The sequence below is a fragment of the Coffea eugenioides genome, chromosome 8, assembly GCF_003713205.1.
Source record: "Coffea eugenioides isolate CCC68of chromosome 8, Ceug_1.0, whole genome shotgun sequence".
NCBI classification, from domain to species: Eukaryota; Viridiplantae; Streptophyta; class Magnoliopsida; order Gentianales; family Rubiaceae; genus Coffea; species Coffea eugenioides.
The window spans coordinates 1,279,993-1,293,434 of NC_040042.1; the positions used below are offsets into that span (position 1 = coordinate 1,279,993).

The 13,442-nt window shown below is 37.7% G+C and overlaps 2 protein-coding genes across 3 annotated transcripts in view; one reads left to right on the top strand and one right to left on the bottom strand.

The window, feature by feature from the left end:
• Positions 1-700: 700 nt before the first annotated feature.
• LOC113779196 (E3 ubiquitin ligase PARAQUAT TOLERANCE 3-like) lies at positions 701-12,220 on the top strand. 2 transcript variants are annotated; one of them, XM_027324700.1, is made up of 17 exons: positions 701-1,026; positions 1,147-1,231; positions 4,960-5,020; positions 5,454-5,590; positions 6,073-6,119; positions 6,209-6,296; positions 6,402-6,532; positions 6,716-6,886; positions 6,986-7,215; positions 7,296-7,344; positions 8,172-8,213; positions 8,301-8,341; positions 9,613-9,709; positions 9,791-9,989; positions 10,139-10,270; positions 10,780-11,491; positions 11,846-12,220. In XM_027324700.1, the coding sequence occupies exons 1-16, from the start codon at positions 858-860 to the stop codon at positions 11,465-11,467; spliced, it is 2,367 nt and encodes a 788-aa protein (XP_027180501.1). In that variant the 5' UTR covers positions 701-857; the 3' UTR covers positions 11,468-11,491; positions 11,846-12,220. The 2 variants fall into 2 exon arrangements, with proteins under 2 accessions (XP_027180501.1, XP_027180500.1); XM_027324699.1 differs by lacking the exon at positions 11,846-12,220 and having other exon boundaries at positions 10,780-11,737.
• Positions 12,014-13,442, bottom strand: part of LOC113779394 (cytochrome P450 CYP72A219-like) — a 6,779-nt gene continuing 5,350 nt past the window's right edge. The window contains exon 3 of the mRNA XM_027324964.1: positions 12,014-12,118. Coding sequence (XP_027180765.1) covers positions 12,014-12,118 — 105 coding nt within the window. The remainder of the gene's footprint in view (positions 12,119-13,442) is intronic.

Sequence of the window (13,442 nt, forward strand, 5' to 3'; positions counted from 1 at the left end):
ATTGCTAATGAGTACTCTAGTTCGACTATCAAATTTTCTCCTTTTTCCTTTTTTTTATAGTTTTATATCAAAAAATTCTTACGTTTTTCATAAATGTATTTTCTGATCATCTTTTTACTTCGCATACATCAAATTATTATAATATATTTACATTTTTTTACGAAAACTTGAAAAAAATCAATCCAAATGGGGATTTTTGAAGAAGAGTTTTTTCAAAAATGGGGATTTTTGTAGTGATTTGGGCTACAGCCAAGTCCTTTTGGATTTCCACGTAAGCCCCTGAATAAAACATCTCACCCTCCTTTGTTCCGTTAGAATAAGTTCAGGGGCAAATTTAGACTTACATTAGAAGGGCAGAGACTAGCATTGAATGGATCTAGAGTTGCACATGAATCAAGAAAATGAGCAAATAGTACTAGTGTATTATTTGGACAAACTGGGGCTTTTTCAAGCCCAATACAGAAAGCCCAAAAACTGCACTATAAATAGATAAAACACTATGAGGCAAACCATTTCCTTTCCGGGGTATATATCCAGAAAACAACAAATCCGTCCTTTATCACAGGTGTCACGCCTAGTCCACGTGACCCTGCAAATCAGTTCCTTATTAAGTCCGCTTCTAATCCACGCCCTCACATGCAAATAATCCTCTGGTTTAATATCCATATAAAGCATTTTTCAACCCCGTCTTCCTTCTCAATCCCTCAGAACCCCCCAAACCCTTAGCTCCCAAGCTCTAATCTTAGTAAGAGCTCTCTCATTTTTATATACAAAAATTTTGTTCTTTGCGTGTGAGAATTTTTGATAGATATACATCGTACATATATATATGTGTTGTGAGTCAACTCGGTGGAACCATGTCAATTCGGTTCAAATTCAGGAGCTCGGTGAACTTCGACTCGGTGGATATCGATGGGCGGCCCTCTATCTCCGTACGCGAATTGAGGTTCAAAATCATTCGTCACAAAAATCTCAACATCTGTCAAGACTTTGATCTCGTCTTTTCTGATGCCCCTTCTGGCAAAGGTCTTAATTCTCATTTCTGTTGTTTTTCGTAGAATTGTTTCTTACGTTCTTTTTTTTTTCAACCTAACATGATTTATCTGTCTGTATCTGAGTGCATTTGTTTCCTGTTTTTGTATTCAGAATATGATGACGATAATTTTCAAATTCCAAGCGGTTCAAGTGTGATAATTAAAAGGGTTCCAGCGAGAACGGCACCTTCTGCTATGTAAGTCTAATTGATTTATTTTTTACATTATTTATTTGTTATTTAAACAGTTTCATTTATTTTTTGTCTCGGAAATTTTTTCTTTCTGTACTTTTCCTTATTGGGGCTATATGGTTGGGGGAGGGGGTAGTTATTCGTTGGATGCCTTTTGTGCGTTGGCATTTCTAGGGTTTTGTCATTGTAGGAGTGCATGACAAATCCATTACTTAGGGTTATACGGTGCAGTAGTGAGAGTAAGCATGCCAAAAGCTGCTGTTAGGTTTAAGTTCATGAACTAGTGGAGCCCTAAAGTTCTTCCCGTGAATATGAGGTTGGAGTTAACATGCATTAGCATATGTCCATGTATGGAAACTGTTTTACTGAACCATTATGACTTATGTATGGTTATTGTTGCCCTAATATGCACAATCTTTCTTTGTGTTGTTTTGCATTTCGCTGCTCTCGCATCCTCATCATGACAAAGTATATTTGCGCTGTCCATACTTTTGAGGTTAATCTTTTTAAATTTTAACACTCCCAACACATCTTTGATGCACTCTCGAGTCTATTACGTGAACTAGTGATGTACTCCTTCTAGATTTACATTAATAAGTGAATTAATATTTTGTCAGGATCCATGACAGGACGTGAGGTGGTGGACTAGATAGTAGTAAATTGTGATTTAGAAGCTCCTATGTCATTCTCCCATTAAACTCCCTACATTATACATCGAATCTTCCATTTATTTTTTTCATACAAATTTCGTATCTGCAACCATTTAAATCTTGAACGATGTTCGAAGTTTCTTTTGGGAAGTCCTGCATTAATAGGTTAGTTATACCATCAGCATTGTCACCGGGACTTTTTCGGGGAAGAAATCTATTTAGGTAAGCATCACTTGATGAATGAGTTCTTGTGGTAAGTTGATAATAAGTCCTTATACTGATCTTCTTGAACTTTCTTTGTTAGGAATAGAATTTGCTTGCATAAGCCTCTTGATCACTTCACTTGCTTGGTCCAATCTTCTTTCAACTTTAATGCATGATGTATAACCCTGCAAAATCTCCCCCTTAAATGCATTGTTACTTTATCAACCTCCATGCTTTGCTGCTTAGGCCCCATAGCTTGGCTCAATCATCTATCCAACATTATCAGTCAGTGCATTTCCTTAATCACTTACTCAAGTCTGCATACCATGCTAATCTAGATCTTAGTTATTCTGAGGCTTGTATCCAGTTATTTATGGTATGTAGATTCATTAGTGAATCTGTTGATGGAGTTGTTTTAGGCAAATATAGCTTGTGCAATCATCACCCCTCTATTCTTATCATGACCAGTATACAAGATCCATGATGAATTACAGAGTTCAATCCTGATTAGTGGTGCTAAGTAAGATTCGAGTTTGAACCCTAGAATGCGTATTCTTTAATTCTACATAATGTTGTCATGGAAGAAGGTACAGTGATCAGCTTTTTTACTTCTTTGTAGTTAGCTGTGAGGCGTAAGGTTGCCCTAATGAACCAGGAGATGGAAAGGGACTTTAACCTCTACTACTCTTGAGTAAACCTTATAGCTCCTTCTGACTAAAGTAGTAGTAGAAAGGGTTATAATTTGAAAAGTTTGAATCCCAAAAGCAAAAAAATTTCTACCAATAAATTATATTCACGCTTCATCTGCAGTTGACTTAATTGCACTTGCATTATCATGAAATTAGAGGAAATGAGGTTATGTTTTGCCCTGGATGAGATGTTGTGGATCTCTGTGACAATTAATATAGTATGGATGGGCAGCATGCATTGAGTAAAGTAAACATGATTTACTCCGCCTCTTGGAAAACGTGATGTCAAGTAGTTAGGCCTTTTTTTGTGGAGGCCAATTGTGAATTTGTCCGTCTCGGCACCATCTTAGGCTAGGGCCGTGGTAGTGCTTGGAGGGGGGCCTCCCCAGGATTCGATTCCTGGTCCCTGGTACCAGGAGCCATCCCCAAGACCCCTTATCCAAGGGACCAGGGATCGAATCCTGGGGAGGCCCCCCTCCAAGCACTACACGGCCCTAGCCTAAGACGGTGCCGAGGCGGATAAATTCACAATTGGCCTCCACAAAAAAAGGCCCCAAGACCCCTTATCCAAGGGACCAGGGATCGAATCCTGGGGAGGCCCCCCTCCAAGCACTACCACGGCCCTAGCCTAAGACGGTGCCGAGGTGGACAAATTCACAATTGGCCTCCACAAAAAAGGCTTAAATTTAATTACAATCTGCTTTTTTGGGCACATAAATGTACCCAAAGTTGCACCTGAAGTTGAGGATCTGATAGATCGGATCACTCAAATTCGCAGATGCTTCTATCACATACACACATAAAGTGAAATTTGCTTGCTTTTGCTCGTCATCATCCTGTAAAGTGTAGATTTGGTTGCAGTTGATATTCATTGATATGTTAAGAGTGGCTCCCTTGAAAATTCTACTTTGTGATATTTTGCTAAATTTCTATGACGTGCCTATCTTCAGGTGGGGGTATTAGGTCCAAGAAAATCTTGTTTGATTCATCCATGTGCATTTATTGCGAATATTTGCATCATGATACCGTGATTTCAGCAATACATTTTGTTTTAACTACATTCTTACAATATGCCCTTGCAATTACAAAGATTATCTCCAATAGATTCCATCAGTCTGGCCATTTTTCCCCTTTTGGAGCTCCTTTCTGTGGGCTATATTTGCTTCTACTCCTTTTGACCCAGTTTATTGGTCATTATTGCTATTTTTAATTGTCCCAAATTAATATTCATGGTCTAACAAGGGAAGGAAAAAAATTACCCTTTATACAACTTCCATGAGAGAACATTAAAGTCATGTTCCAGAATTAAATAGTTGAAACATACTATTTCAATATTCAAAATATCAAAAGCAACTACCAAATTTGAGTTCAATTGAGGGGCAAGCATGGAAAGAATGTTTGCTTGTCAAATATCAATATTCTTAAGTTCTGTGCAAAGTTGACCATGACTAACAAATGGGATGTATGAGGTACATGTTTGGACTGTTTTGGGGAAGTTGTCTTTGAGGTCTCGTTTCCTGCTGTTGCTGTGAACAGCTCTTATCAGGGGTTGCTTGGAGCATAATGAGCAATAGTATCATTTTTCTTAGCACATGTACATATAGTTCTATTGTGGATAAAGAGCATTCCCTGTCCTTATAACTAGATCAACTCATGATGGCCGGGTTAGTCAAAAACCAACAACTTCCTTCCTTTCAAGAAATTCTGATGCTGTTTCTTTGCTTTTAGTTATCAATACTTATTCTGTCCATTGTATTTCTTTTCTTCTTGATCTCAGTTGAATCATTTTCCTCATTACTTTGGTATGTCTGTTCTCCGCCCTCTCTCTTTTTGGGAATTTTTTCTCCCCTTCTTATCAGCAACGTCATTCTCCCCCAAGAAAAACTTGCTAAAATCCCAGCCTAGTTTTTGCTTCAGTTCATTCAGCTTGTTCACATGGTTCAATCATTTTATAATTTTGAATTTTATTTCCCTCGTCTTTCTTTTCAGTTACATATATTAATTCATATCCCATAAGAATTTCTGCATAGGTTCAGAATATTTTCATTAAGTTAGCTGATGAGTTGTATTTTTAAATGCTGTATGTGCACCTTTTTAGATGTTGAGACAAGGACAATAGTGTTATCTTTAGTTACTTCTTATGTTGCCAATGTTTTACGATTTCTTTTCATGTGATTTGCCTTTTTCTCAGGGAGCCAATTGATGCTGTCAGGAGTACCGTGGGGAAAGGTTCTTATCCTCAAATTCAAGTTGTAAGTTTGTTACCTGTCACCTTTTCTATTTTTCCTCTTGTTTCTCCTAATGGTGCAAGGAGATCGGCAATGAGGGATTCAAATAGATCTTGTAAAAGCTTGATTATTTTTCCTATTTGATATCCAATATTTTCCTCTTTTATTGGTTTCCTTCCCTTTCCAGTCCTTTTTTTATTGTTAAGGGGAAAAAGTACCAGAAAGTTCCAGACACAGTTCTACTACAAGCTAGATGCCTTTAGATATGAAGTTCAAGCTTAAATAACGTTCACTTGTGAAATTGGCTTTTTCTGATGCATATTTACTGAAAATCTCTATGGATCAAGTTCTTCTTTAAATTGGTATAGGATGTTAAGCAATCAGTTTCAGATGTTGTACCCAATCATGATCTGTGAATATCCTGTAAAGATCATGGCTGGTTTTCCTATTTTTGTAGATGGACCAAATGGATGAATGTAATGTTTTTGAGGCCGATGTGAGTCCTGTTCCTACCGCAATTTTAACTGGCTCTGATCTAGAGGTTGACAAGAATAAGTGTGGAAATGGTGCCAAGGCAAATATCACTGGTTTAAGGTATTATGCTATCTATCATTTGCTCATGTTTTCGTATCTGACTGCACCTTAAGGGTGGTAAATGGTAGTTACTAATTGTCTGTGCATTTTGATGATGCCCATGTATGCCAACATATTTTTGGAAATACTGGTACTTGTTTTCTGTACCGTCTGCAACTTTGAAACTTTGTGCATCTGGTTCAAGTAGAAGAAGTTAACCATGAAGATTTTTATTCTTGCTTTACTTAGTTACCTTTGATTAGGTTTTCTAAATTGTACTTAAGAGAAGGCTGTTGCCTTCAGCAGTTGTCTTTGCAATTATTTTGTTCAGTGCGTGGATAAATAGGATATGTAAAAGATTTCAAATGTAATTCGTGGAAAACTTCCTAATCTTGCATTTACTTTTATGAGCAAAAAGGCCAGTCTTTGAGTTCCCAGGATTGTAGATATCCTTTTGGGGTTGTATTTTAATGAATCTGACAAATTTATAACGAAAAATTCAGGTCAGGACGTCCAAAGCTTGAATCAGATGATCAGCCTATACCGAGAGGTTTGTTGTGTTGATACTTGCATTTGCAATTTTTCTGGCTTCATTTTTTCTTCCACATGTGAGTTGTGACCCTGAAACGTTTGTCTCAGGTTTTCATGTTAGTGGAAATAAGGGGAAGGCTGTGGAGGAACAAAGAGTAGGGAAAGAAACAGTTGAAGAGCGGACGAAATTGGAAAAGTACAGTATTGTTTCCCCTTCACCTGGACCCCCTGAGGGGATTGCGATTGCTCGTTTCCAGTTATTTCTTTCTCTTGAATGTTTTGTTCTTTTGTCAATTTCAAGGTTATTGGATCCCAACTCTACAGCAGTGCTAGATACAGGATTGCCTTCAGAACTGAAATGCTTTTTGTGCAATACATATTTCAAGCATGCAGTGATGATACCTTGCTGTCAGCACAGTTTTTGCGAGAAATGTGAGTTATTTTTGTTGTCAAGGCCCATTCTCATATCAGTCCTTGCATTCACTAATGCTGTATGGTTTTTACATACATCATTTCTTCATACAAATCTGATCCAACTGAAAGCCAAGATAATTGAGATTTTGCAAGTTATATGCTTGAATTTTGAAGGATTTGATCTGTCCATGTTTGGCATAGGCATACGTCAGGAGCTGGTTGAGAAAACTAGGTGTCCTAAATGTTTCTCCAACAAATGCAAAGTGAAAGATTTGCTGCCAAACTTATCGCTTAGGCAAGCAATTGAACATTTTCTTGAGTCTCGAATGCTTATGGCTGGTTCAGAGAATGCTTTCAACAAATATGTTCCTGGTATAAATTTTTTCATTGCTCTAGTTGTAGAACAAATTTGGAATGTTAAGAAGAATTATTCTTTTTATTCATTCTGATAGTTCCACTTCATTAAAACAGATGGGGAATCTGGAATTCAAGGTAAAGATGCCTCTTGTGCTGTAACTGTTATCCAGAGAGAGCCAGAACTGCCTCACTCTCCATCTGCAACTGGGAAGGGATCCAATCAAGTTATTGCAGAATCATTTTATGGCTCAATTATGAGGAGAAATGCGTCCTTTGGGCCCTCTGAGCTTAATTTCAATAATTTAGCTGCAGGAAGACAATCAGCAGCTCCTACAAAACAGAAGGTGAAAGATATTCTTTGAGAAAATGGTCTATATGCTCATATTTGTGAATGATTCATGTGTATCCTGCTGTTGATTTTCAGGGGGTCAATTTGGTGCACACTTTGCCTCAAAATCATGTTTTTGATGAAGGTATTGGCTTAAGAATTTTACTTGTTCATCTCAATTATTATACTACAACCAGTCAAAAACAGCTCAAAAGATTCAGTAGTCTGAATGATGATATTGTCTACCTAGCATATACGTCTAAGGTCTTTGAATTGCACTTATTTTGACAAAGCCTTTTTTCCTGAGTATTACTTTGCAAACCATGGGTGGCATGCAAACTAATGGGATGAAAGATAAGGAAGAAAGGTGGTTATAGATGTTAAATCAACATTTCTGCAACACTGTTGGTGCATACTATTCTTATACCATGTTTTTGAGTGAAGTGGTGGAATAACAATATTTAGGTAACAAAGCACCTATCTTGGCTCTAGACTTGCATATGACATTTGTCTCAACTTCTCTGACTTCTAAAGCAGTTCAGTTATGGTGTCCCGTAGAGAATCATGGCATCCTAAGGGGATATAATTATTTGTATCTGGATCTTTATGCAGTTTAAGGAGATTGTTCCCTCTCATACTTGACATAATTGTTCAAATGAGCAAAAAAGTGTTTTTGTCTCTTTTGAGGATGATTTAGAAAATTGTACCCTGTGTTTTGAATGATGATTGATAACACTTTCTGTCTTGAAGGCCTAAGACCTTTTAGGTCTTGGTCATGTAAAATTCCATTAGCATCAATGTGGAAACTTGGCAAAAAAAATAATGAAGATGTAAGAAAAAGCTTTATCCTGTTTATTGTTTACTATTATCTTCTTCCATTAGCAAATGAATGTTTAACTTTGTGTATCTTTTATGCTATTTAGTGATCACTTTTACATTTGATATCTCATGTCTATTTCCACTCTTCTACAGCTGATTCTACCCATGACAGAAAGAGGGGATGGTGGGTTGAAGGTAAAATCAACTAAGGGGATTATATTGTAAAGTTGTAGTGTTTATATTTTAAGTTTGGCTCTATCTAATAGTGGGTATACTTATCAGGTGGAGATAGAAATTTTCAAGCCACTGGCAGACACATCAAGGTAAATGTTTTATCTATAAAATTCTGCCAACCCACCAACACTCTCTTTCAAGTAGCTGAGAATGATGAGCATATAAACTTGTTTTACATTGAGTGTGTTTGGATTGAAATGATCTGAAAAAAAAAATTTGCTTTCAAATCCCAATCACCGTTTTTATCTCACATACATCGCATCACAAAAATGCTACAGTAATTATTTCAAATAAATCATCCAATATAAACTCCTATCCAAACAAACTCATTGTATGTTATCAAATATGCTCCTACTGGATATTCAAATAGCTTATCAACAGCTGTTCCAGTTGTTGGAGGAGCAAAAAAATCTTTCTTTTGGCCTCTTTTTTCCTTTGTGCAATTGATAATGGTGAAATTGTGGCCCTGGACAGTATAGATTTGCCTTTAGTTGAGCTAAATTGAGTTTATCGTGTTTAGCTGTCCAGAATCCTTGTTTGTTGTATTTCCGTCATCCTTTGTTTCATTTATTCTTGGTGTATCTTCACATTCAAATATTTCTTTCGGTTTGGGTATTAAGACATTATTTTTGTGTGCCTACATCATCAGAGTTGGTATGTCGTTACCTGCTCTTTAATCTCCATTGATGATGTACCTGCTAGGAAGGTTTTTTTTTTTTTTTACAAATATTTTGTTTCGTTCCATATTAGTTACAAAAGCAGCCTACTTAGAAGAATTTGTCCTCACCTGGTTGTAGCTTTCTTTTGATTATGAACAACAATATATGACTGGACCCCGCTGCTGAAAATTTACATTTTACATAGGACAAGTCATGGAGGAAAATTGAACTACTTAAATTTTTCTACTTCAGATCTCAATAACTATACCTTATCATTATATATTCTCTAAACTTTTCTTATGGATCAGTTGTGGTAGACAATATTTTACTTCCTGTAAGCGCCCCCCCCCCCAAAAAAAAATCTCTTTAAAAAAAAACCCAAACAAGTAAACTTTAAAGTTCTTGGCTATACCACTGAAATGAACTTCAAAATATTGCTTCTTTTAGCTGTTAGCTATTGACATTGCACCTCCCGCAACTCTTGGGGTCACCTCCTCGTTCAGGTTTTGTCACATCAGCTGTTGGTTCCCCAGGGAAATACCAACTGCTGTACGGTGTATCATCGAGCAAGCACATTACATGTTTAGATAGGAAGTCTTCTGTTAGTCTTGACTTGTTAATTCTAGTGGCATGTGTTTCAAAGGGCTGTATGCATACATGAATTTCTTTCCCAGCTACTAAGCCTGGTATGTGTTCTTCAGAATCAGGGATACCGAACCTGTTACATGTGTGGTTCTCCAGACCATCTCTTCCGAGACTGCCCTGCTTCTTCTGGTCCACATCCTATGCTTCAGACTGGTATTAATCCAACTTATTCTGCCCACATTATTAATTATATGAAACATAAAATGTTTGTAACTCTGGATTTTGTTGGTTCAGGACCTGGTATAGTTCAAGGGGGAGTTCCAGGTTATGCATCATCCTACTGGAATGGTGCTGCATGTGCCCCAGTCAGGCCCTTTCCAAACATATATTGCAGCCCTGCAATGATGACCTTCAATGCTTCTCTAGTCCCTGTTTCACCCTATGTGGTTCCTCCCTATGCTCCACCTATGTATGGTGGCTTACCTAATTCTGGGTGCGTCTAGTTTATGAGTACATTTGACATTTGTTGTGTTGTTATCATTTTAATACTTTTAGCTTAGATTTAATATCATAACCTTTTGTCTCTGTAAGTAATTATTGTGTTTGCATAAAATCTTTTCATTCTTGAGATACTTCTTTCAGGGGAATCATGAGAGCAGGAACTATGGCTCATCCTATAGGAAACAGAGCTGAACATCATCTGGGCCATTCTGACTATATGGAGCTTCGGTACTCTGAAAGCAAAAGGAAGTTTTCAAATGAGAACTGGGGCAGGTAATTTTATTGACACTAAAATGGTAGAGAAAAGGCATTGGTTGGTTATTTTTCTTCCCTTGCCCTAAGTGATTCCTCCCTCAACGTCTAACATGAGGTCCTGAGGACATTTATCTTTTTAATCTTTAGTTCTATTCTCCTTCATCAGACTTTGGTACCGTCATGAATTTATTTTGAGAAACAAATAGTGGAGGTGTTTTTTGGGTCCTTTAGTGGAAAATGCATTTTGAAGGTAACTAAAATTGAGTCAACCTTATGTTGAAGCCTCCCTGGCCGTATTGCTGATATTGTACTCATTTGATTTACTTCAAATGTACAAAGTGGGGAGTTCTTCACTTCATTTTTTCCATTCATACTTATACTGGATAAGCCATGAGAACTTTATCCTAGGATAAGCTATGAAAATCATATTCTGAGTAAAAGAATATCACCTTATAGATATATATTATTTTTAATTTTATATATTCTCTTTTTCTATATGATGCTTTTTAACTTACTTCTAACTCCAGAGGGCAAGATTTTGATGTTGATGAAAAAAGTCACGAGCGCTATGGATGTCGTGAACCTGAAAGATCACATGATTATAGCATTCGTAAAGAGAGGGAAGTAAGTGAAAGTCATTCAGATGACAGCTTTGCTCGAAGATCAAGGAAGAGAAAAAAACAGGGTGATCTTGGTGATTCTGATACTTACTCTGCTGATGGAAGGCACGAGAAAAGTTCACGTTCCTCTGTTGCTGTAAGAGATCAGAAGCTCTACTCCTCGGAGAGGTCCAGCCAAGTAATAGAACACTTGCATACTAGTTCTAGCAAGCATAGTGAAGACAAGTACAAACCCCATAAGAGAAGCTCAAGAAAACACCATGAGAGAAGGGAACAGTCTCACAGTGATCCTAGCTGGGGTCACCGACATGTATCTGGTAAAGCAGATGATGTTAGACGGAGGGTTGATTCCCATGTTAGAGATTCACATAAGAAACATGACAACCATTCAGAATTTGGTCTGGAACCAATATCTCCTGGTGATCAGAGAAGGTCATGTAAAGATCGAGATTCTGGGTTGGAGTCTAGGCATCCCAGGCACAAAATGAAACTCAAGAATGAAGATTTGTATGATGATAGGTGGCAGATGGTTAGTGACTTGGATGAAGACCGTAGAGATGATTATTGTCGCCACAAACGGAAAAGAATTCATTAAAACAAGTAAAGGGCATGACTTGAGGTAAACTTGTAAATGGAGTTGCACATGACATAGGTGAATTATCTCATAATCTTTGATAATATAGGTACTTTGGATCAACTTGTTTTAGCTTGTTCTAAGAGTTTTATAAAGCTAACAGCCTACATTAAATATTTGGATTAGGTTTTATACAGTTATAAATGATGGGTATACCCATTTAAGTCCAAAAAATTTTTAAATATATTTTTGTATATAGGTTCTAATTCCCAACCTCTGTTGGCTTTGTCATTACAGATCTGTAAGAGTCAGCTTTTGGAAAGTTACATCCTGATTAACCTTTGTTTACTTTAGCTAACTGATCCTCTTCACTTCTATACTATGAGGTGTGGATGCTAGCAAAAGTTTTAACCAGTGGACATCTGGTTATTGAAAATATTGTTCGGATCCTTTTGTGTGCTCAGCTCCTGTCCATCGTTCCAACAGCGGTAATGCAGCTCGTGGAGGTATGTTCTTTTTGAAATACAAGGGTACATTACTTACTCTTTATTGTGAAATCTGAGTGGATTAACCCCCTTTAGTAGTTGCATCTTTGAGATCCTCTGGTTTAGTTTCAATCAGCCTATTAGCAATTTCACTCTTGATGTGAGTGAAACCTGATGGCGTCTGAGACTGAATCAAGTAGGAATTAGGGATGCACCTGTCTAATGCAGCTTTGCCTAGAAGCAAGGCTGCCAAAGGGCATACTCAGTAATTTTTCTAGCACATCTTCGATTACACCTGATTTTTCTTCTGTTCTAATCCATAAGTTTTGCATCCGATTGCCCTGGTACCCCCGCACCCCCCACCCCACCGGTTTCCTGTCTTTTTTAGGTGAAAAGAGTTTCCCAAACCTTGACAAGAAATTATTTTTTGAAGTTTACAACAATCCAATTTTGCCTTTTTTGGGCGCAAGTGATTGATATATTTTGGGGGAGTCCAAGGGGAGTGGCCGTTATTGGGAAGGGATCACTCAAAGTTGAGCCGAGACGGCAATGATAACTGTGAAAGTGTCAACCCCCGTCCTCCTGGCGACGTGACTATTTCTTCAGTCTTGTTTTTTTCCCCCCTTCCGAATGTCGGTGGTCCATTCTCTGTGCTTCCCATTATAGTTTTTTTTTTTTCTCATTTTTCTTTTCAATTCCCTCTCTACACCGGTGGGGGTGGGATTCACTACATGGTGATTATGAATCTTGCCAAGACAAAAAGCATCTGTGAGTACCGAGTCTTTGACCCAATTGGTTTCTCTCCTCTGCGGCGTGGAGTAGTATTAAGTTCTGGGGGGTTTGAAGCTGTATTTAGTCTTATTCGAAGATCCACTATTTTAGTCCTTGGAGGACGTTTGGTTTCGTTAGCCCGGGATATCTTAGACCAGCATATTAGGAATTCAGTTGAACTAGCAAAAATGAAACAAGAACGGGCCACAAGAACGGACTGGTTTAAACTAGGTGTACATCTTCTTCAACCTCGGATTGCTTGTTTTCTTTTTCTTTCTTTCTTTTTCCGTTTTCTTTGGGTTTTTGGTTTAGGGGGCTGTAATTTTGGTTTCGTCATTTTCACCGTGAAGAGTAAAATTGGTATGACATTTACGTTAGTTTACTGTGATTGGGGGATTTACGAATTTAGTCGAGTCATTGAGTTGGAGAGGCTGTAGGAAAAGGATTGTGGGATCCATCATTTTCTCAAACCCGGGTTATATTAAGAGCATGCAAGAGCGAGGAAGAGAGAGAGCAGTGAACTGCAGGCAAGCGTGGTCGGATGCTTCACCCCTAATCGGTAGGTCTAGTCTAGGTCAGGGATTTGAGTTATTGATGGATAGGTGGCAGCTGCTGTTGGTCAACTTTTGAAGGGGGAAAAAAAAACAAGAGAGAGAGCATTGGGCTTGGTGGAATTACAAAAAGACGAGGAGTATGGCGAGTTCTTTTTTTTTTTTTTTCCTTAATTGAAAAATGAGAGT

Excerpts from the sequence above, each read along its gene's own strand:
- LOC113779196 (XM_027324700.1), top strand. The coding sequence starts at position 858 with ATGTCAATTCGGTTCAAATTCAGGAGCTCGGTGAACTTCGACTCGGTG. Across the intron at positions 1,232-4,959 it reads AGAACGGCACCTTCTGCTAT|GGAGCCAATTGATGCTGTCA; the intron begins GTAAGTCTAATT and ends CCTTTTTCTCAG. Across the intron at positions 6,533-6,715 it reads GCACAGTTTTTGCGAGAAAT|GCATACGTCAGGAGCTGGTT; the intron begins GTGAGTTATTTT and ends TGTTTGGCATAG.